Genomic DNA, 22,771 nt, shown 5'->3' on the forward strand with positions numbered 1-22,771 from the left:
GTGTTGTGGAACTATTTAAGGGGGGCCATTTAGCCGCGTGCTATATCCTCGTGGAACGTGTTGGACTGCAGAACCGATTTGATTAGGCCGCCGTCACAACACGCCTGCTTTGATGTTGCTTTCAAGCGAGGGGCGCACTGTACTTGATCGTGTGTAGGGTGAGGATCACTTTTTTTTTGTGCAAACTCACTGCCCGGAAGGGTGTTAATAGCAATGCTGTAAGCTGCATTTCGGAAGTGTGCATTGGAATGGTGAGGTGTTTATTTTGGGGGACGTAAAAAATGTAAAAAACGTATATTTTCTGTAAAAGAAAAAAAAACAGTTCTTCATACTTTGTGTTAAGAAATATGCTTACACTTATGAGCTACAAAATTCTAGTCGTATTTAATGGGTGTAATATCATCGTATAGCTTCTATGAGGACCTTAACCATGAACTAGATTTACGCTTGTCTAGCGAAGTTGCGAGGACACAGCATCCGCAAAGCTGATCGTGTCGGGCGAGCTGGATGCGGACGTTGGAACTGGGGGAGCAGAAGGAATCGATTGCACTGCCACCACTGGTGCACTGGTTGAGGTAGTAGTAATAGAAGTAGGGTGACTTGTAGGAACGAGCAGATTAGTGTACGTGCCACTACTGTAAGGCAGCCAGCTGCTGTTGGACAGTGCGCTGCTGCTACTGGTGCTTTTCGATGCCGTCGGTATACTGACTGGCGTCGCCGTATGGCACACGGCAGTGTACTGATGCGACTGCGTTGGACTGGAGGCGTTGGTGGGCGATTTCATCGAGGACGTGGAGGATGATGCTGGACTCGATCCGTACGAACCGCAGGCGGAAAGAATGGTCGCACTGCTGGTACCGGTATCAGTAAGTTGTGCTTGCGCCTGACAGGCTGCCATTAGACCGTGAAAATCAAACTTGTACGTGTACCGCTTGCCCTGCACTTTTGTCATGATGTTCTTATCGTAATAGTATCTGTAAGACGCACACAGAAAAAAAAGAAAAACGAAAAATCTTTCATGAATGAAATAGTCATCAGAAATTGGAGGAAATCGGATGGTACACGACGACGACCGGTCAATGAAATTCCCACGCCGTTGTTGGACTCATTTTTGCGCGATGATTCACGGTAGGCTGCATTCCTAAGATGCCAAACCCGGACCTCACTTCCCCTTTTGGGCACGCAGAAAAAGGGGGCCCGCTAAAGACAGGGCACAAAAGAGAATGCGCGACTTTTCGCGCCAAAGAAATGGGGGATAGCAAATGTTTAAGGTGGTCAACTGTTACTTACCTTAAGGCTCTGCTAAGCTTATCGTAATTCATGTTCGGTTTCGCTTTGCGTTCTCCCCAGCGGCGGGCTACTTCATCCGGATCGGATAATTTAAATTCTCCTGTTGTAAAAAAAAAACAAAACAAACAAGTAAAATTGATTTGTTTACAAATTCTTTCACCGAACACAAACGAGACATGTAGATGTGCTTACCGTTCGTGCCTTCCCAGGAGATACAAGGTGCGTTTGTTGAGTCAGCCAGTAGCTCTAACAGAAACTGCCACAGCTGTATTTGACCACCTTAATTATGCAAACATTGCCTTATTAGTTACGATATTTAGAGTTAGGAATTATTTTACAATTTTACTTGTTGTTTCAGTCCATTTTGACTCCACAGTGCAAGCGTTTGCGTTTTTTATCCGTTGCGTTTCAAAAATAGGGGTGGAGCTAAGGGGTTGGTTTTCGATATCATACGGTGAAAGATTAGCCGTGATGGAAAGGGCAACAAAACGCTTGCATTATGGACGGATAACGGACAAAATGATCTGATACGGATATGTAAGCCTTGGAGACAATCAGTTGAATCTTTATGCTGTTATAATAACTATTGTTTCTAATAGTACATATGGAATTCATATAATTATTGCGAAACCTAAAGGATTACTTATTTTATATCATATAGTGATATGTTCACTATATTTTGAATTCATAAATTCATTACATATGTACTTAAAAATTCTGTGCGTCATTGTTTCGAATAATTAAAAAAATGAATTGTTGGATAATTAATCAATGGAGACATAGAAATTAAGAATCGAAACTTTCAACTACTTATTACCTTATTTAGAACAAATATAAATTTCAAAGTGGAAATGAAAAAAAATGGTATAAAAAATAGACAAAATAAAAAAGGAAAAGTATTTTTTTACAGTGGAACTTATAACAATTCTTCGATTTTATCGCTTTATTTTGAGTATTGAATTTTACTGTCGGTTTTTTCGTTGGAACAGCTATAATCGAATTAGATAAAAGACGACAATCAATTAGATTCTAATATCTTATTGAAATTTTTATAATCTTGTTAGCTACAAAACCTCTTCCTCTATTGAAAGTCCTTGGTTTGCCTGTTCTGATTTCCTTAAGTTAGTTTTCCAGTATCTCGAAAGCTTTTTGTAACACTATTTCTATTTAAAACACAACTAAAGATTTCTTCCATGTTTCAACCAAATTATGAAATTGATTTTACAAACTGCACTGTTTTCCAACATGCAAAGCGACGGACAATAATTTAAGACCACTTTTATAATCGACTTTTAAACTGCTGCTTTCGATGCTTTTACTAGGCATAACTTTACCAACATTTGATAGTTTGTTTATTGGCATTTGGCCTATCTTTAGTATAGTTTTTATAGTTTGCATTCATATGCTAACAAATTTAATAACAAAGCAATACGACCTGGCTGTTCTACAGGAATAAAAAAAAAAGCAAATTCCATACTGATCGTTCCTCCGTAGAGAGGCTAACTATTCAAATATATGGTATCAGGAAGTCTAGTTAGCCATTAGATGGTCGGAGTGACCTACAAGGTCGTTAAGCCTAGAAGAAGAAGCTTATAATAAATGATTGCACAAGAATGTAAAAAAACACGAAAAAAAATAACAGGCAACTTTTGTATTATCCAAGCTAACATATTCTAGCGTCAAAAAACGTTTAAAAAGATGCCTAAAACCATAAACTTTTTTTGTTAATACATTACAATCTCTCTATCTCTATCTCAATCTCTAATACAATAATGTTAAAACATTAATTAGAAATCTTATTTTATAGTCTTATGTGTTTTGTACTTTTTTCATCAAAAGGGCAATACGAGCCGTAATCGATTAGAAGATTTATCTAATGGATCTAATGGATCTGAACATGTTCAACATAATTGTACAAAAAACTAAGTCAATTCATTGAAAATTGGCTTCACAATCTTATTTTTACGTTATGTACGATAGTAGGCAGTCTTAAACCATTGTCAGTTTTATACATAACCAATTATCAATAAATAAAGATTGCTTCTAATGGGCTTGAACCAAAAATACATTTTTTTTACAAAAAATACTTATACTCAAAGAGTAAAATCAACCGTCAAAAAATTGCTAATCTTCTGTGCAAAAATTATTTTTTTAGGATTAGTTACTAAAGCTACTATACCATCGTTTACAAAATTGAACTAAATACTGAACAACCGTATGTTAATGACTCGGAAATAACACAATTTTAATAACAAATTTGATTTTTCAAAATGTTGTAAACTAACTAATAATAAAACAAAAGAGTAATTAACAAATAAGTTAAAACATTCAAATATCATGAAAAATGTCTCACACTTACCCTGAGAAACTAGTCTATGAGATGCAGCATTAAGTAATTGATATGGTTCTGCAAAGAAAATGCGCGAAAAACAAATTCAAATTAAAAACCTTTACTTACACGTTACATCCACCAGCAAGAAGCACAGCTGAAGGAAGTCCTCTAGACCCCATTCAAATGGTAAACGGAAAGCCACTACATTCCACAACACAGTTTTTTTAATGATCACATCGCATACATGAAAAAAAAACGTTCACAAAAGTAATCGAAGACCACCCCGCATTCGGAATAATTCTTGCAACCCTCGGCCACGCGAAGAACACTATGAAGACATTGGTGGTGCGCTGTCTCACACTATGGATATCCAAATTTTTGGCGCCAGTTTAACACCAGCAACAGCACACTCACTCACACACACACACACAGCCACGTCACCAATTTTTCGGTAACAAGCGGCAGCATAAAGCACATTTAAATCCTACTGGTGGCCGTTGTCGCGAGGTTAAAAAAAAACATGAATCACAATCTCATCTCTGCGAACATCTTAAGTGAGTCAGTTACCGCCGCAAAGTAGTGGCAATGGTCGATGGTTTGCCGTATGCAGACCGTGATGATGGGAAGGATGGCGTGGATGATGATGATGATGTCCGTAATACTGTCCGGACGCGTGTGGATACATTCGCACCGCCGATGGAAAGCTGCCGGAAAAGCGCCACATTGCTGTACGGTCGAATCCAACGGTAACATGGTCAACGTTAGCCATCCGGACCGTAAGGAGGTTTGCTTCCTTTCGCGACAATTGTTTACGCGACACTGACGCCCCGAGTACCATTTTTCCCGGTGGTGGAAAACGGCAAAGTTCTCGCTTTTGTTTGTTTGGGGTGGTACTACCAATCAAGAGTTCAGCACACCAACAACCACCGAGATACTGATCCTTGAGTCAACAAAGGAGAAGATCCGGAAGGATTTCGCACCCCCTTGTGTGTGGTCCCCCTGCAAACAACTTCACCCCTTGTTCTCTAACCTCGGGCAGCAGAAATGGGCAAGAAGGTTAACGTTGTTAACCTGGTCGGATGGGGTGGGCCAAAGAAAATTTAGATCGTATCTCTTTCGCCCGGGTTTCTCTCTGTGTATGTTTGTGTGGTGAAAGCGACGGCCAAAAAGAAGAAAGTCTACTAGGACTCGAGTGGAGTCACACACAAGTCACAACAAGTCAACGGAAGAAACCCACAAGCGCACAAGTTCACATTTATAAAAATTCAATAACTTTAGACTCCTGCGGTTTGTTCTATGGGTAATTTATTCAGGTGGGATTTAAAATTGTCGCTCGGGTTCTGTCTCTCCGGTTGCACATAACGGAACGGAAGAAGCTGCTTTCTTCGGCGAATCGGTCGAAGTAAACACTTCCTTCCTGTATATGTTGCTCGTGTCCTGCTAAAAGGATGCTGGAGGAACTCCTGCTGTGATTCGGTCTCGATAGAAATTGATATAAATGTCGCCGGAGGCTTAAGAGGTTGCTTTATTGTTTAAATTAACATAATGCCGCATCAATCTGGCGGATCCCCAGGAACGCTACGCTGGGCACGTTATGAATTACTACTAGCAGTGCGCTGCGTGCCCTTGTACAAGGAATCCTTGCGTTATGTGTTTGGGAATTCGATTAAGACACCGGTGGTCATATGAGTACACTTAATTACATACAAAACTTGATAAACCGTCCAGAATGCGGAACGCGAGAATTGGGGAAAAGGAAAAGCAACTCGACTTTCTCGCCACTCACCCTTGCTATCAGATAAGACGAACTAGAGACTTGAAGGAAAAATTGAGTAGAACTTGGACTTGGCGAAAGTGGACGCTCATGTGGGTGTGTGGAGATGGGTCATTTATCAAGATTAGATGATAGGAAACACTCTCACCCCGTCCCAGTCCGAACCAGTAGAGGGTGTTAAAAGAAAGTGGTAATAGTTAATAGATTACGTCCTTCGATATCGGCCACCGGGGACTAACTTTTTTTTCTTTTTCCACCTACCTGGATCAATGTCGTTTGCTAGCTCCTGTCCATCGTTCCCACCGGTTCCGGTTCGGATAAGATGGTCAAAATGTTTCGCAAGCGTATTGCCACCGGCCGCACTACCGGCACACACCCAAAAGTCCGCCTTCGTAAATTGTGCAATTTCTTGCCCAGTTTGGGGAAATCGAGCCGGTTCAAGTGGTGGATAAATATGAAAATTTTTCGAAACCCAACAAATCCACGCCGTCACGTGCTCGGCATTCCACTGGTGTGGATTATTGGGTACGTAGGTTTGCTCACTGTCATCGTCTTCGTCACTACCGCCACCGCTACTGTCCGTCGATGAATCACGCTCCTTTGCACGCTGTTCTTCTGATGGTCGGTGGTCCACCTCATCTCGTTGCATTTTTCTTTACCACACACTTTACATTCCATTTGCTTTTGGGAAGATTTGCACAACACTGTACACTGTATAATGCACTTTTCACACACATATGTAATTCCGGGGGTTAATAGGACTTGCACACACGCGAGATGATCAGTCCGCGATGCTGATCGACCAACGATCGAAACCAGAGTGACGTGTTGTAGATTTCCGTTAGCGGCGCCCACCGTGTGACCACTTTGCTTGGTGGACCCACCGGCACCCCGAAGACGCGCTAACCATCACACCGAACCGTAGTAAAGCGCTGTTTCATTCATAAATTTGTGAATCATTCGCGCGCCCATCGAAGCACGTGCTTATGCACACACACCGCCGTGTGGTGTAAGCGTGCGCGTGCGAAAACGAGATGCAAGAGGATCGTGGAAGCTGTGCAGCAAGCAAGATCGCGCTCTGTTTTCGTGGAACCGGTATGACGTGGTAATGGGGAGTGTGTATTTATTTGGTGTAACGGGTGGAAAATTTGTCTCGTTAAAACTACCATTTACCTTTAAAAATGTCTCTACCGAAGGTGGTTGAAAGAATTATTGTTTTGAATTGGTCAACTATGCTCTGCGCATATTAATCAAGCGGGATCATAGGTATTATTGTTCATCAAAGTTGGCTGGGGATTTCCCAGTGCTTCAGAACAGGTATCGCATGTATAGTGTAGAAGTGCAATGAAGAAGTGGAATAAAACGATAACGTTGTTTGTTTAAAATTGCTCTGCCGCTGTAATGTACTGAGCAAATGTGCAATATTTGGATAATCAATTTGATTTGGTAGGTTGCTCTTAAAAAAACAAATTATTCCATGTTAAAAAGGATTTAAATGGTATCGAAACTGCTTTGAACCACTTCCTCAAGCGAGGTTGACCTTGCAAATGGATAAATCTAATCCTAGATGTGAAATAGGCATGATAAACACGCACACTCTGTTGCTTGCTATTTGAACGATTTTCGTTGAAAATTATACAATTTTATCACATAATTCTAAACTAATGTTACTGACATTTTTACCGGTGTTGTAGTAAAAAAGGGATGATTTCAAGCCGGTTTTTACAACGCAAAATTGTAAATCCCGTTTTGCATGCATCATCAGTGTAAAATCAAAACGTCATGACCGGCGTACTTTCCCACTGTGGTGTATCTGTCAAATGAATTCTTGTTTTGGTATTTTCCCCAGAGTTAGAAAATCATCTAATCAATTTGTAGAATAATCAATCAAAGTTGTGAAAATCGAAAACGTTTTGTAGTATTTTCAATCATCCGATCCCGATACTGGACAATATCACACAGTTACTGTACCAGGCCCCCAAACGACCCCTTAAAAGGATAAAATTCCTATCGTGCTAGAGAGAACGTGGAAGAAGAAGAAGTGTGATAAATCTGCAACTGCAAAACAAGGAAAATTAGGCGCACCACGTACTGCATAACAATAGAATCCCTGGCCACAATAGCTTAACGAAAATTCACATAAACAAAGCGTGAATACCGTTGTGTATCCTTGTGCAGCTATAGGCCAGTACCTAGCGTATCAGTATATCAGTGACATTGTGGATGTATTGTAGTGCGAAATATCTCACGAGTCGGCCATGTTTTGCATAATATGATAAAGATGTCGTCAGGTGCTTTCGTGGATGGGTGTTGAGTGATCGAAAATTTTGGAGCACGCTTTATCAAACAAATATAGTAAAAAGCCCCTCGCCTGCCCCACATGATGCATTGGATCGTGAACCTCGATGGTGGTCCGCGACGCGTGAACCATGCGTCGGTGGCGGTGGGTGAGTTTATCTATTCGTTCGGTGGATATTGCACGGGCGAGGATTATCACTCGAACAGCGCCATAGATGTACACGTACTGAACACGCACAACATGCGCTGGGCACCGATCCCGGCGGTAGAGGATGAAAATGGTGTACCGTGCAAATATCCGGAGGTACCGTTCCAGCGGTACGGTCACACGGCCGTTGCCTTCGGAAGCAAAGTGTACCTGTGGGGTGGACGGAATGATGAGATTGTTTGCGATATACTGTTTTGCTTCGATACGAAAACCCGCAAGTGGACGCGTCCTTCGGTGACCGGTACGGTTCCGGGAGCACGGGATGGCCATTCGGCATGCATCTACGATGAGCGGATGTACATTTTTGGTGGGTTTGAGGAGAGTATAGATAAATTCTCGTGTGATGTGTACTACCTCGATCTGCGCACGATGCACTGGACGTACGTGAACACGCTGGGAGAACCACCGTCCTATCGGGACTTTCATTCGGCCACCGTACTAAACCACCGGATGTACGTGTTCGGAGGGCGGAGCGATGCCGTAGCACCATATCATTCGCAGGAGGAAATCTACTGTCCCAATATAAAGTATCTGGATCTGAAGGCGGATCGGTGGTACACGCCGAAAACTACCGGCGAAATTCCTGTCGGACGAAGAAGTCATTCTGCATGTAAGGGCTTATTCATCTGAACTGTGGGAAGATTCCTTTCCACAGTTTGTTATGTAGCAGCTTTGTAATGTTTTTTTTGTTGGTATTTTGCAGTTACCTACAATAATAAAATTTACATCTTTGCGGGATACAATGGCAATATAGACAAACATTTCAATGATCTCTACTGTTTCGATCCCGAGCGGAACGTTTGGCGGCAGGTAACGCCGCTGGGTCAAGCACCACGAGCCAGAAGACGCCAATCTTGCTTGGTTATAGGCAAACGGATGTATCTGTTCGGCGGAACATGGTAAGTGTACGGTATTTCTATTGGAAGCACTCCGAATCAATTCGCATAATCGTTTCCTGTTTCATTCCAGTCCCACAAACAACGGTGATCCTTCGTCGTTTGATTATAGCGACACGCACGTGCTGGATTTTGAACCAAGCTTGTGCACCTTGGCCATCATAAAGGTTCTGGAATACAGACTCGACATTACAGGCTTACCTCAGGACATCAGGTACATTAATGGTTGGGATCAATCTTCCGCACCCATGCACATGCTAATGAAGTGCTTTTCTTTCCTGTTTCAGAATCGAAATACGAAACATGTCTACACCAAACAAAATCGGACGATCTCTAAACAAAGGTTGAACGACACAAACAAAGCACAGATGAAAAGCCAACCGAACTGACTGGACTGGGGCATGAGATATGAGAAGTTTTTAGGAAATAAAACATTTTTTGTTTCGTTCATATGTTGCAAGTACCATCAAGTCATTAATTGAACTTTGGCGCAAGTGAATTACAACCGTACAATTAAGTTAATTTTTTCTGGTCAAATAAATTTGTTGAAATTGTAATTGGTTGGCGTGGATTAGTTTCGTATATTAAGAGTTTACAGAAGCACAGGATTGATCTTTTTGCAACTGTAGTCGGTGCTCCATATTTTTATTAATCCAATTTTGAGCTGAGATAACCGCTTGGAGGGGCCTTTATGTTACAAACGGACTCTGCTATACAGTTACTACTCTTAACGTTACAATTTATCGCATTTTAATCTTTGAAACCCGTTAAAAAAAATAAAGTTTTTAAGGATAGTTTACCATTCAAATGCTTTTTTATTTACTATAACAAAGCACTACATTTGATAAAAACAAATAAATACGAATCCAGCACGAATGAGAAATAAATTGCACCAAGATAAATATGCATAAACAAACGCGAGCACGCTCAGGTGTGCCCAAATGACGTTTAGCTGTCAAAAAGCTTCTCAGCGGAATGAAGTCATCGCTTGACAGCACCGATTTCGATGTACCATTGTTCGGGGGTTTTTGGAAAGTGTTTCGGGATCAAAGAGGTAAAATGCGTAATTTTCGTGGAAATCGAAAACTTTTGTACGGTAAAAGTGGCAATAAGCAGTAAATGCCATGCTCCAGTAGTGGTGACGATTAAATTCGCACCGTAAATCGGTCTATTTCGTACAGTAAACAACGATCGAAGCTGCGTCGATCGGCCGATGAAAATTTCATTGACAAAAGAATAGGAGAGAGGTGAAAGGAAGAAGGCAATCCCATGGCAGTGGAAAATACACACGAATTCGATTGAAAAAGTGATGGAATTTTTGGAAGCTGTCTCATGTTGGAGAAATAATTTCCATGTGGTGTACATATTCTGAGTAATGAATTGTTAATAGTTCAAGAGATAGTGCTGTGTGATTTTGGTTCCGTAATAGCGCGGATGCACTTTCGGATGCAAATGCGGGATTCTTGCTTGTTTTCGCTGTCGTCAGCAGATTTTTTTTCCTCTGCTCTGCTGTACAATAAGCGCAATGTGCATGTGTGTACAAAAATACACTTTTCTGCCCCAAAGAAGCACCGAAAGGTTGCATACCAGTGAATATTGATGATCGAAAATGCGTTTACCGATCATGAATTTCATGAGACGAGAAAATGGATAAAGAAATCCCATTTCTTTCCCGATTCTTTCCTTTCGCCTGTTGCTATTGCGTTGGCTTGTGATGATGGAAAATTTTCAAAAGGATTTTTGCTACTTAGTAAACACTCACGAGTACAGAGAGAACCCGTAGAACGTAGTAAGCCGCGAACCCGCGACAGTTCGACGGGAAGTCGCGTGGAGAAAACGACTCACTTATTAGATTTGCCAACAGATGTGTGTATTTATTGTCCATTTCCTTTTCGCTCTTTCGTTTCAGGGGAGGAGGGGTTAGCGCAGCGAACAATTCCGTCGTTTATATTTTTGTTTTCGTTCGGTCTTTACACACCCGCGGGGAGTAGGACGTGTATTCCGTTTCGCTTTTCTTATATCCAATACGCGCTCGTGTCGGAGGTGTAAAGGAGAAAAGTTGGAGCACCGCCGTAGGAAATTGCGTTACCATTATTAGGCACCAACCGCCTCTCGCCTAGGTGTACTTTCGAAACGTGCTGGCACAAGCTTTCCGTTTTCGTAATTCTGCTCCTCCGGTGGAAGCAGCAGAAGGTGGAAAATCGATAGTGCTGCAGACAAAGATTTGCGCACTCACAGCATACGGTTCAGTGCGTTCGATAGTTCGGTTGGTGTGCCCCAGTCCACAAGTGGCAGTTTGAACGTGCTTCGTGATCGGTACGATCGCTCACCCGCACCGTAAACATGTCGCAGATGGGCCGCGCCGTCAAGAACCTGGAACCGCCACGTCCGTTGAAATCAACACTAAAGCAGTCCCACGTGCATCTGCCGGTTTATGAAGTTCAATCAAGTAAGCATGGGTTTTAGGTAGACTGAAGGTTCCGTATTTTTTTTAATCAAATTTTGGTATTCCATCGTATCCGTGAAAATGCCCAAATTGTCACGTATTTTGATTTCCTGGTATTTTTTTTTTTTTGTTGTTTATTTTGAATTGTCCGTTCGAGTACCTCATGCAAAAACACCACATGACCATTTTTTTAATTTATATATCCCATTTTTCATCAACTCCTTCTGGGTAGCTTTGTTTTGGGTGATTGTAAAAAAAAAGCATTATTGTTAATAATATCTTTTTATATTTAATTATAGTCGAAGAACTCATAACGCTGACGGAAAATGTGGCCGCTAGCCTAGCAAATGGCTGCAACAATGCGGACGGAGTGAACGCACTGCTCGCCAATCTGCGACTGCACGGACCACAGCTCGAGAACGTATCGAAGGATACGCTGGACCGTGCTTTGGTCATCTTTCGCAATGCATCACAGGACGAGCGGCTGAACATAATGACGCGATTGAATCTGTTACAGTTAATAGAGCTGCGCGCCAAATCCTGGCAGGTTTCCGATGGTGCAAACACCTACTACAAACACAAAGCTACAAATGTGGAGGTAAGATTTCGCCATGGCCATTGATAAGTACGGAAACCTGTCCACTAAGCTTGCTTTATTTTATTCCCTCTGTTTTTGCAGCCTGACATTTTGGCCGACCCGAACCTGCTGGGATCCTCCCCGCCGATGGGCCAAGCTGTGCCCGCGCTGGCACCGGGCGAGCTGATACGGACCTCCGGTAAATTCCCGAAACCGACAAAGATACCCGGCAAAACGTACTGCAAGGACGAGATCGTGATTCGCAATGCCGATTCTGGAAAAGGTAAGGCCACAGTGTTCCATGCCCTCAAAATGGGTGTACATTATTCCCCATCTTAACCTTCGTTTCAATGACCAAAACTACACCCTTTCTACCTACCCCGGGTAGGTCGTACATTTTGTATGGGGGTTTGCATTTTCCCGGATAAGAATGCAGGCTAACTTCTGATTTGCTCGTCATATATTGTACATTTTTTGTACAATTCATCCGTATCGGTATGCCGATGATGACCAATGAGAGTGACCAATTATATCATTAAAGAATGGATTTGTCATTAAGAAAGCCAGAAAAAGGCAACAGAGATATTATGCAAAAATTTAATACTTTATGACCATTATGAGATATTTGAAGTCATATCCTAATTCCACTATATTATACAACAAAAGCCTTACATAAGAAATTTTACGGCAGATTTAAACGAAATGAATAGGTTTCACAACACAAAGATTGTAAATTTTTAAAGAAAAAACTTTTATCAGCGAACAATTGCTATTGTAGATGCAAGTAGGTTACAGCTTCGGAAATAGATGCTAAAAAGAAGAATTTTAAAATTCTAAATTAAATGTTGATAGGTTGGTAGCAAATGGTCTCCTCTTATCTCGAAGATTCATCGAAAGACAATGAGCAGATTAAAAGATGTTAGCTTTATAATGTGACAAAATACAAACATCCATACAAAATATATGACCTACCCTGCTAGGTGGTAATAGAAAATCGCCTACAACGTAGGCGCACCCTCATTGAAAAATAAAAATGCGATACATTCCCGGGTCATTGAAGGTTGAGGTCATTGAAATTAAGGTTAAAAAAACTGTTGAGTTGATGATTTTGAATCCATTTATTACTCTCCCTTCTGAAACGGACACACACACGGGGATCATCATCCAACCTGTGTCCTTTAGTAATGGGAATCAAGGGACGTAGAGTTCATATGATTGAAGAACTGTCGGAAACTGTTATTTCGTTCCAAAGAGGTAAAAAAGAAGCTTCTCATCGTACCGTTCTTCGCCTAACCGCACTGACGCGCCCAGCACGTGCGTGCGAGCGTGTCTCCTGTACTTAATCGCCAGTGCACCAAACCGCACCACACGCACACATACTCTAAAATCATACTTCACCCCAAAAATGTCCCGTGTACATGTGTGATCATTTAACAGCAACGTGCTAGCTACAAAGCTCCTTTTCTAGTGGTTTTGGTTTGTGGGTGTCAGCAGTAAACAGCACCATCTTCTTGCCCGATACGGAAATCGTAAAGCCCAGCTAATTGCACACCCCATTTAACAACTGCAGCATCGACGATGTCCTCTCAAGCTGTCCTTTTTTTTTAACCCGCACAGCTCGATATGGTAAAGCTAGTAGTTAGCACCATTCGAGATATCTCCCACATGTATTAAACACATTGGTAAAAGCACGTTTCAAGCTTTTTTCTGTTCTCTAATATTGCTTTATTTTCGTGTGAGTGTTTGCATTTGTGTTTGTTGATTATGTCTCAAGATGTAGGATTTTAATACTTTTTCTTTTGGATGTATGTATGTTACAGTGGCTACCGGGGCAAAAGAACGGCTTGTTCAAATAACTGGTCCTAACGAGGAGAAAATCAAGTAAGTTTTTTTTATATAAAAAACGCGAATAAAATATTACTTAATGTCTTCCTCCTATGGCTGCCTTCCCATCAAAAGTTATGCAAAACAGCTGATTGAAGACACTATTCGTCGCAACGCGTCCCCGGTACGTTTGGACAATTCCCAGGACGGCTCCTGCAGTTCTCTAGCGTCATCCGGTTCGGATGAAACGGTCCCGAGAAAGGAGACAGGATCGAACGCAAGAAGCGCCCTAGTTGGGGCCATGGCAGCAGAAATGGCAGCTAACAATGGTGCTGGTACTACGAACGGATTGGGCGCCTTCATGGCCAACCAGCAATCTGCGGTTCCGGGTTCGGGACCGGGAACGCTCAGCCTGAATCTCAGTGGTTACTCCCAGACGCCACCGGCTTCCTACACGCATCCGAAGCTTACACGCAACGGATCTCAAAACAGTGGCCAGCAACGTAACAGTGCCGGCAACGGAGGTATGTTGCTGCACAGCTTCTCCACGAACGATGCGTCACTGGGCGAGTACAAGTATACGGTGAACGTGGGTCAGCATAACCTTAAAATCACTGGCGATTGTTTGGAGCTTGTGAAGGTAAGGACTTTTGTTTGTTATGCTTCATTCACTCAGTCAGCCTGACAGAGAGGGGAATTTTAGCACATTTGTTTTTTCTTTATCTTTAATGGAATTAGCAATACGGCCTGGCCGTCCCTTATGAATAAAAAAAAAATCTTTAATGGAATTAATTGTTTGTCACTTGCAGGAGCCTTTGCAATATTTTATTCATTTGAGTATGACGGTTCTAAGGTCAGGGCCTTTGTGATACTTAAAACAAAAGCTTAGTTATTGAAATCTTGCAAACAGTTAGGCGACATTTTGTGTAAAGTGCACCAACAAATATTTTTACAATTAGTCAGACTGAATAAGTTTCAGTCGGGAAGGCCTTCAAATTTGAAATGGCTCTGTTGAAACAAATCTTGCTAAATTGAAACGGAAAACATTATTGCTAAAATGGTACGATATGTGCGCAATGCCATGTTACTTACAGATAGTCGAGTTTTAGGCCCAATAAAACGTAATTTTAATCCTTTTTATGTTTTTATTTTATTTTTCAGGTAGCCAAACTAGTGCTGGATGATTACTTCAGCAGCAACGAATTTCTGGCCTCGGTAGACATGTGCTCAAGTTTCGATCTACCGAACTCGCTTTCCTCGCCGGTGGGAGCAATGCCTGGCCAACATTCGCTCATTACCGGCACACCGTTCGTCGACAGTGGTGTCGGCTTGAACAACATTGGCGCCACGGTCGGCGAGGTGAGCAACAGCATCGAGCTGATGGACGACGATGTGTTTATCGTCGAGGCCGGCTATAAGCCGAACGAAGTGCAGAACAGTGGCAGCAGCAGTACGATTTCAGCCACCAGCAACAATGGTCTGAGCCGGTCTCGTCGGAGCCATTTTTCGCGCAAAGACAGTGCGGGCGATGGGCTAAAGGAGGCTGCACCGGCCACAGTAAAATTGGATTCGAATGCAGGTAAGACACGACGTTTTGTTTTGCTGTCTAATTCTACTTTCTTATTCCTCGGTGCTGGATGAATGACTCTTTTTTTTCGTTTGTTTCTCACTCCCCCTTTCTGTAATCCTGCTAGTGAAACGAATCGAATATGAACGGCTGATTTACTACTCGAAGTCACCCTACTCGTGGGATTTGCCTGCGGACTGGAAGCGTATATGTGAAACTCTTCCTTATTTGGTTAAGAATAAGGTAAGACGCTCTACTACCGGTGAAGGTGTTGGTGGTGGTAGTGGTGCCGAGGTGAAGGGAACGAAACCATCGCACGTCGTTACTAAACCCAATTCGCTCGAATGTTCCATGCTTCATACTACTACTACTAATGAAAAGAATACGTTCAACGGTCAACAAAGTTTCGATGGAAACAATAACAACACAATTTGCAGTGGCATTCCTAATCGAAAACACTATTACCTCACGAAAAGCAGCAGCGCTCTGCAACGATATTCCACCATGAGTGTAAGCAGTTTCGACATGCTTAACGGATACAAACAGCTGACGTCGTCGGGTCATGTGTTTGTTCCGAGAGCTACTAACAACAATCATCTTCAGCATCGATACGCTTCATCGACGAATCTAACCGCATGCTCATCGTCAACTCTCGTTAACAGACCTGTTGTCGCCTCTGGGCGGGTTTTGATACGATACAAATCGACCAGTGACTAATAAGTTGTAGACGAGTAGAGTTCGTGATCCTCGGATGATCTTAAAGCAATCTCATGCCTTGTTAACATATACTCTGTTATTACCTCTAATGTTGATACAATTGACTAGAGCTAGAGGATGTGATTCAAATTGGTAGGATCAGGGTATTTAATATTGAAAATTGAGCTTCCAGACATAAAGTAGAGATGAGGGCCTTAAATTTGGGACATTACTCTCTGTACTTTCATCAAAAACCAAACCGAAATACCTCCTTTACCTAAAATATTCCTCATTAACGTATGCATTTAAAAATTCGACTAATTTTAAACATTTTTTATTTAGCAGTCCTATATTCTAACGATCTTATATCAAACTTTTACAATGTTATATGCTTTTTTTTGGAGTAGCTATGTCTGAAAGAGTTCTAGGGATATCATTGGAAGATATGTACTGAGTTTTATTCGACGACCGTTAAAAACATCTTAGAAGTCATGACCTTCGAGAAGTCAGTCTTCGGCCTGTCTGTTAGACTTCTGCTAGACTGCGTCAAGCCTTAAACATTCTTCTCGGTTTTGAAAAAGACATAAAATCTAAAACGATATAGGAAAATTACATGAGTGGCCTGTGCTGCTTCATTATATTTTCGTAGAATGCTGCCTAAACTTAAGATTCCTGCTAATTTTAATCCTTTAATTTACCTGTTTTCATTTCAATTTTATTGTCGTGTATCTAAAGCTGGTCTAATTGTGTTTAATTACACGTGAACACGTGAACACGTGAACACGTGAACACGTGAACTAACATTTAATCTTACTATTTAATCTCGGTAGTCTAGCTTTATGTTTTATGTTGCTCTTTACCTTTTGTTTTCCCCCGCTTGCTCTTAATTTTATTCTATTTTCGTTTTTCAAAGGATATCGAAGATCAAAAAAATCGTTTTAACGGTGACCAATTTCTGGAAATGAAAAAGCAGACAGCAAAGGACAGTAACAGCAGCAGCGTGCTGCAGCAACAGGGAACCAATATCCCAGAAGGTGCCGAAGGTGCCGAACAGCAACCGAACAGCAGCATCAACGATGGTGCAACGGGTGTCGAAGAAAATGGACCAGCTGTCGCTCCATCAACAGCAGCACAACAGATGGAAAAGATCAGTGCATAAAGGGGGGGCCGTCGGGCCGTGTGTCCGTCCATTTTTTTTTTTCGAACCACATTGACACGCTTTTATCGAAAGCTGCTTCTATCTGTCTGTGTGTTGGATGAAGACGACGAATTGGAATATTCTACGAACGTGTTGTTGGTGTCCCCCGGGTAATTCATCTACCATCTTCGTTTTTTTTTCTTTTACGTCCCTATTTACAACAATTTACACTTAGCTGCTAGTGCGAAACTCATGAACTAATCCTCTGATTACACATTAACGAGATTAATAACTTTATCCTATATATTTTCCTAAACATTATTTCACACAATAATGATAATATAAAATAAGTTCTTTTTGCTGTCCTCCGATCCGTGGGAGAGAGAAAGAGATTTTTTTGTTGTTTCATCGATCTTTCATCGATCGGGGTGGTGTACCGGTTAATTTTGTTAGCTGTGGATGGTTGTGCGCATTATCCTTTCGCTTATATATGCGCCTTATGGACGAGGTTGAAGCTAACCACCGAAGATGATATTACGAGGCCGGAGGAAACAGAAAACCGGGCTCGTACTATATACATATACAGTGATATTTTCATACTTGTGGTTTTATATGCCAAATATTAATAAACAGAAAAATACACAGTAACACTCAACAATGAGAGGCAGAAATCGTGATAAACAAAAAATCGCAAACGACGGTGAGATAGGTGCGTTTGTGTCCATTAGAGATCACGAACCCCTCTAATATTTATCAATCTTTATTTATCATCCTTCAGCAGCAAGGAGAGTTTAAAAAAAGTCATAAAAAAGCAAACAATATTTTTTTATGGCGATCGTTCGTGCGCCCTACTGATATGTCATACAACAGCAGCACGATTGTAGTTTAATAATAACAAAACATTTAATGTGTATTAATAACTTTCTAGTCTCATCAGGCAGCCGAAACAGGGAGGAATGAAACAGCAGCGCTATAATCACAATCGTTTCGATATAATAATTGCAACTGCAATCAAACTAATTCGTTCACATCTCAACCGCGATACGCCCTTAAAGAAAGGAAGAAAAAACTCGATCGTAACGAATTCGTTTGGTTTGTTTTCTCATATATTTATTTACACACGTTCGCGCATATCGCGGCTTACAGTTGGATGTTTGTTTTATCGAAAAATCGTGTCAACAATTGTTTGTTTGTTTTTTCTTTCCTGCTTCGCGACACTCGACGCGGTGATTTAGTCGTGACAATTTCAATTTTCTTTTATTTATTGATTATTTATACATTTCATAATTTTTGATAAACCATTATTATGTTTTTGTTTTGTTTTATTTTTGTTATTACCACACCGCGCGTGTAGGAGAAGTTTTTTCGCCCTTGCTGCCGCCTATCTCTCATTATTCATAATGTATACACAGGCAGACCAAATACACGCACGCTATTAATGCGCTACTGGATGATGAATTTGTGTGTCCGGGGATAGTTAACAAACCAATAAGTAAAACAACGACTAATAAACAAAAGAACAGGAAATTTGTGTTTTTGCTGTGGCAAAAGCCACAGAGATTATAGGAAGCAAGAGTAGAGACGCGAAAGGGCCAGATAGGAATGAAGTAAGCTTACATTTAACTTATCCACTATATACACACACCGATGTATTCTAACGGAAAAACAAAACCCATGGATAATAAAATCATACACACACACATTTATCTAGTACTTAAATCTTTGTCTTTGTTTATGTTTCTTACAGAACTTGAATTGCTTTATAATGTCGGAAAGATAAATAACGAAAAACGCAAACAAGATAACCGAGACAGAGAAGAAAACCCCAAAAAGTTAAAGTACGTTTCTTTCGATAGCTTAGCATTTACCCGCAACGGATAAGGCAGGAAAAAAATATGCGAAAATGATAAACTTTTAATTACCTAATTTGTTAGGTTAAATTAGAATTCAATTACATGAAAGCAATCGATTTTTTAAACTGCAAAATGATGAGTTTGTTACTCACTCATTCCGCCTCCAAGGGGATCGAAATGCGATTAGGTTATCTTTAAACTACTGAAAAAGCGTTGTTAGTTCCGGGAATTGTTCTTTACCCGGTAAGTTATATCAAGACGCTAACCAATATAGCCAACATCTCCGAAAAATCTTTACATAAATTCTTGAGAATGATTGAAACGTCACTGAACTGAACAGAACATTTAAAGGAACTACTGTGGCGGATTTGAATTTGTCACATACATGGATCGTATCATTTCGTAAGACAAGCCCGAAGATGCTTACGTAGAGTCAATTCTGCGAGTCTATTTTAATTGTTGCTTATGTTTGGAATGTATTTTGCATTCCAAATTGTCCAATTCTGTTTGAGCATTGAGAGTTACTTTGAGAATTTAACTACTTAATTATCAAAAAAAAAAAAAAACCTTAGAAATGAATTAATCATGGGATTTCTACATCTGAAATTTTCGCATCTTATTCCTGCCACAACCCCAACTCTATGCGTGAATAGTTAATAGACTGATGTTACACACCGAAACGTTCATTATTCTCCCGGACTGTTTTATTCGATTGTTATACAACGGCTAAGGATTAAACGTCCCGGGATGTTTGGAAACAGGGACGATGAAGGACACCAAAAAAACAAAAACAAAAACAATGGAAAGCAACGCACAGCTCGCTCCATGTGCCTCGTGTCTCTACACTACCGTTGTGTTGTACAAATAAGGATAAATTATAAGGATTGAAATCAGAATCGGAATTGATGTAGCCTAACTGGAATCGGTTGTAGAACGGGTACACCCTCTAGAAGTTCGGCTGAATGTTGCCAATGCTCAATCCCATATTCTTCGCCACACGCAGCTGCGCCACGGCCGCATCCTTCAGCGAGTACAGATGCACCAGCGTAATTTCCGTGCGGGCCAGCTCGATCGCCTGCTCAAACAGCCGGATCGCTTCGACCAGATTGCCCCGCTGTACCTCGATCGTACCGAGCGTTTCGTACGCAAACTCACACCTACTATCGATCTGTATTGCCTTTTTGATCAGCTTGACGCCCTCCTCGAAATCACCCTTCCACTGCAACTGCAGCACGCCCCGATGCACGTAGATCTGTGCATTGTTCGGATCGACCTTCAGCGCACGCTCGAAGCAACTGTCCGCTTCTGCAAATTTTGTCTGCTCGGTAAGCACCTGCGCCAAGATGCTGTAGCACTCGACACAGTCCGCATACTGTTCCAGCAGCTCGTCGAACCGCTTCTTCATACGCTCCATTCCGCGCTCGTCCTTGTTTTGGTTCGCCTGGCAATACTTCGCGTAGCAAAGATGTGTCGCAATAATGCCGGACGTCGGGCACAGTGCGTACGCCCGCTCGAAATCCGCGATCGCATCATCCATCCGATCGGTCAGTATGTACACCTGTCCCCGGTGATGGTAAATGTCCCCGTTCGAAGCGTCGATTTCTTCTGCCCGGGCAAAATACTTGAAACACTCGCCGGGCGTTTCGGGCTGCGTTTGCATCGCCAACGAGGCACGCTTGATCAGTGCATTCGAGCGTAACCGTTTGTCCGCCGTCTCGAGCTCGCTAACCGCATCCAGATCTTGCTTCGCTTCCTCGTAGCAAGCGATCAGATTGTACATTGTGCCGCGCAATACCAACGCTTCCAGCTTGTAGTCTGATTCCGATTCGCTCGATTCGATCTCTTCCGTACAGGCCGCTACGACTGCTTCGTACTCGCCCTTATCGAACAGTGCCTTTGCCTTGATGAAACCCTTTGGTTCCGAGCTGGCCACCACCAGCTTCCGAACGGGATCGTTCGTAAACGAGCTTAAATAGCTATCGATGAACTGTTTCGAAGGGTAAATTTCTTTTTTGTTCTTCATCGCTTCCTTGCCGTGCTGTTGGCCAAGCTCGCGCAATATGCGGTCAGCCATTACGAGTGTCGTTTTGTTCTGAAACTGGTCCACGATACAGGCGGCCGTTATATCCTCGAGTGCTTTCTCGAGATCCTTCTGCTGCTCGTACGCTTTCGCTCGTCGTACCAGCGCTTTCGTATACCCCGGATTACACTCGATCGCGTTCGTGCAATCTTTAATGACGGCGCCCCAATTCTGAAGCTGCTCGTACGCTGCTGCTCGGTTCTGGTAGTACGTAGCACGATCGCTTGCCTCGTACGTTGGACAGTGCTCAATCGCCGCATCATACTCACTGATCGCCAGGTCATACTTTCCCGCCCGGAAGTGTGCATTGCCATTGTTTTTGTGTTTCAGGGCAAGATCGCGCCCGGTCAGCGGTTTCGCATCCGGCTGCTGTTGTTGCTTCGCCTCGGACGAATCACCATCGAGCGATATGGTTTTGTCCTTTAGGTCGGCTAACTTTTTCTTGGTCAGCCTTTCGCCGCTACCTTCGCCCTGGTCGGCCGATTTGCGCCAGTACAGGTAGCCGAGTCCGATGGCGACCGGTGCACCGATCAGTAGTGCCAACTGCCATTTGGGGAATGTTGATCCCGTGCTACCCGTCGTCATCATCGCCACAGCCTGATGTGTTCTACAATGATAAAGCAAAAGGGTGGAAAAATGTTACTCCCTACGGTGCTGTTATCATCCCGGTGCGTGCGTGTGTGTGTTTGTGCGTGTGAGCGCATATACATGATTACGAAATGCTATTGCCCCTAAGGAATTTGCCCTTTTATGCATTTGCAATCTAACAACAGTTATTATCACCTTGCCGCTGATCAACACATTAGCACTGCACTGAGTGTTGTGATGCACTTTTTTTCTTAAGGTAAAAATTACCCTTTTATTGATTTTCTCTAGCACCCACAGCTGCTTCATCATCTATTTACCTTTCGATTTTTATCCCAACATGAACCGAAAATTGGCTCACTGGCAAATTTGGAATACGGAGCCGGTAAGCAGCCGCACTTCACGGGATCTTCTACGGCACGGTGCGGATGGTGTTCCGTTACGATTATATAATTTCGGTCACCGCTTCACAGAAGAAAACCATTTCCACACATTCGCTCACGCAGCGCTGGAAACCGAATAGATATTTTTCGGTTTTTTTTCTTTTCTCGTTGGTATCAGCAGCAGCAGCTAGGAGCGGCGAAACGTGCTCGTGACGTACTGTTTTGACAATACGCTTTTCGCCCCCGTTTTCGCCCCAGAGTACATAATATTTCTATTCCCAACTAACATTCTGGATAGTAACTGTCAGATTGAAAACAAAGTGGAAAAATTATAAAATTTGTGCAAATTACACTAAAGTTTAGTGTTTTAAGAAGAAAGGGGCACAAATTTACATTCCAAAGGTTCAAATTGTAGTAATCTCAAAATCGATAATTAATAGACCTTGATTTCGAGGCTACCGCAGTCTTTATTTATCGTGGATGTCACAATAATGTCAGACGGGAAATGTCATGAAAATGTCAAAAATAAAAGATCAATCTGTTTCGACGATTCAAAGAGGAAACTCGTGTTTGACTTATGAAAATTACAACTCAGAAGTGGGATCAAATCCTGTGAATATTAGTGTAAAAATGCCGACAAGAGATGAGATGACTTGTGCCCTTTCGCACGCTGAAGTTACAGTGCCGGAAACAGCCACAATCACCCAAATTCGACAGCTTTACGCTAGCGTCTTTGGTGCTCCTGCCGACCCCATAAGTGAGGTTAAGAACGCGCTTGCTGAAACGCATGGTGAAGGTGTTTCGAACAAAATGGTGGCAGACCC

The 22,771-nt window shown here is 42.1% G+C and overlaps 5 protein-coding genes across 6 annotated transcripts in view; 2 read left to right on the forward strand and 3 right to left on the reverse strand.

The window, feature by feature from the left end:
• LOC126565193 (ubiquitin thioesterase otubain-like) overlaps window positions 1–22,771 on the reverse strand; it is a 345,090-nt gene that overhangs the window by 61,146 nt on the left and 261,173 nt on the right. The window lies entirely within an intron of this gene.
• On the reverse strand, window positions 452–6,076 carry LOC126564859 (DNA-binding protein D-ETS-6-like). The gene is made up of 5 exons (XM_050221981.1): window positions 5,658–6,076; window positions 3,650–3,697; window positions 1,483–1,569; window positions 1,291–1,390; window positions 452–974 (listed from the first exon to the last, which is right to left on the reverse strand). Exons 1-5 carry the CDS (start codon window positions 6,043–6,045, stop codon window positions 452–454), a joined length of 1,146 nt encoding a protein of 381 aa, XP_050077938.1. The 5' UTR covers window positions 6,046–6,076.
• On the forward strand, window positions 7,777–9,153 carry LOC126564870 (kelch domain-containing protein 3). Its single transcript, XM_050221992.1, has 4 exons — window positions 7,777–8,512; window positions 8,606–8,801; window positions 8,872–9,012; window positions 9,086–9,153. The coding sequence occupies exons 1-4, from the start codon at window positions 7,777–7,779 to the stop codon at window positions 9,144–9,146; spliced, it is 1,134 nt and encodes a 377-aa protein (XP_050077949.1). The 3' UTR covers window positions 9,147–9,153.
• Window positions 11,125–17,067, forward strand: LOC126560490 (eukaryotic translation initiation factor 4E-binding protein Mextli). The gene is made up of 9 exons (XM_050216449.1): window positions 11,125–11,247; window positions 11,544–11,842; window positions 11,924–12,104; window positions 13,004–13,075; window positions 13,642–13,702; window positions 13,781–14,285; window positions 14,807–15,224; window positions 15,340–15,455; window positions 16,822–17,067. The coding sequence occupies exons 1-9, from the start codon at window positions 11,142–11,144 to the stop codon at window positions 17,065–17,067; spliced, it is 2,004 nt and encodes a 667-aa protein (XP_050072406.1). The 5' UTR covers window positions 11,125–11,141.
• LOC126564419 (mitochondrial import receptor subunit TOM70) lies at window positions 19,844–21,567 on the reverse strand. The gene has a single exon (XM_050221461.1). The coding sequence runs from the start codon at window positions 21,565–21,567 to the stop codon at window positions 19,846–19,848; it is 1,722 nt and encodes a 573-aa protein (XP_050077418.1). The 3' UTR covers window positions 19,844–19,845.

Source organism: Anopheles maculipalpis, chromosome 3RL (assembly GCF_943734695.1).
Source record: "Anopheles maculipalpis chromosome 3RL, idAnoMacuDA_375_x, whole genome shotgun sequence".
NCBI lineage: Eukaryota > Metazoa > Arthropoda > Insecta > Diptera > Culicidae > Anopheles > Anopheles maculipalpis.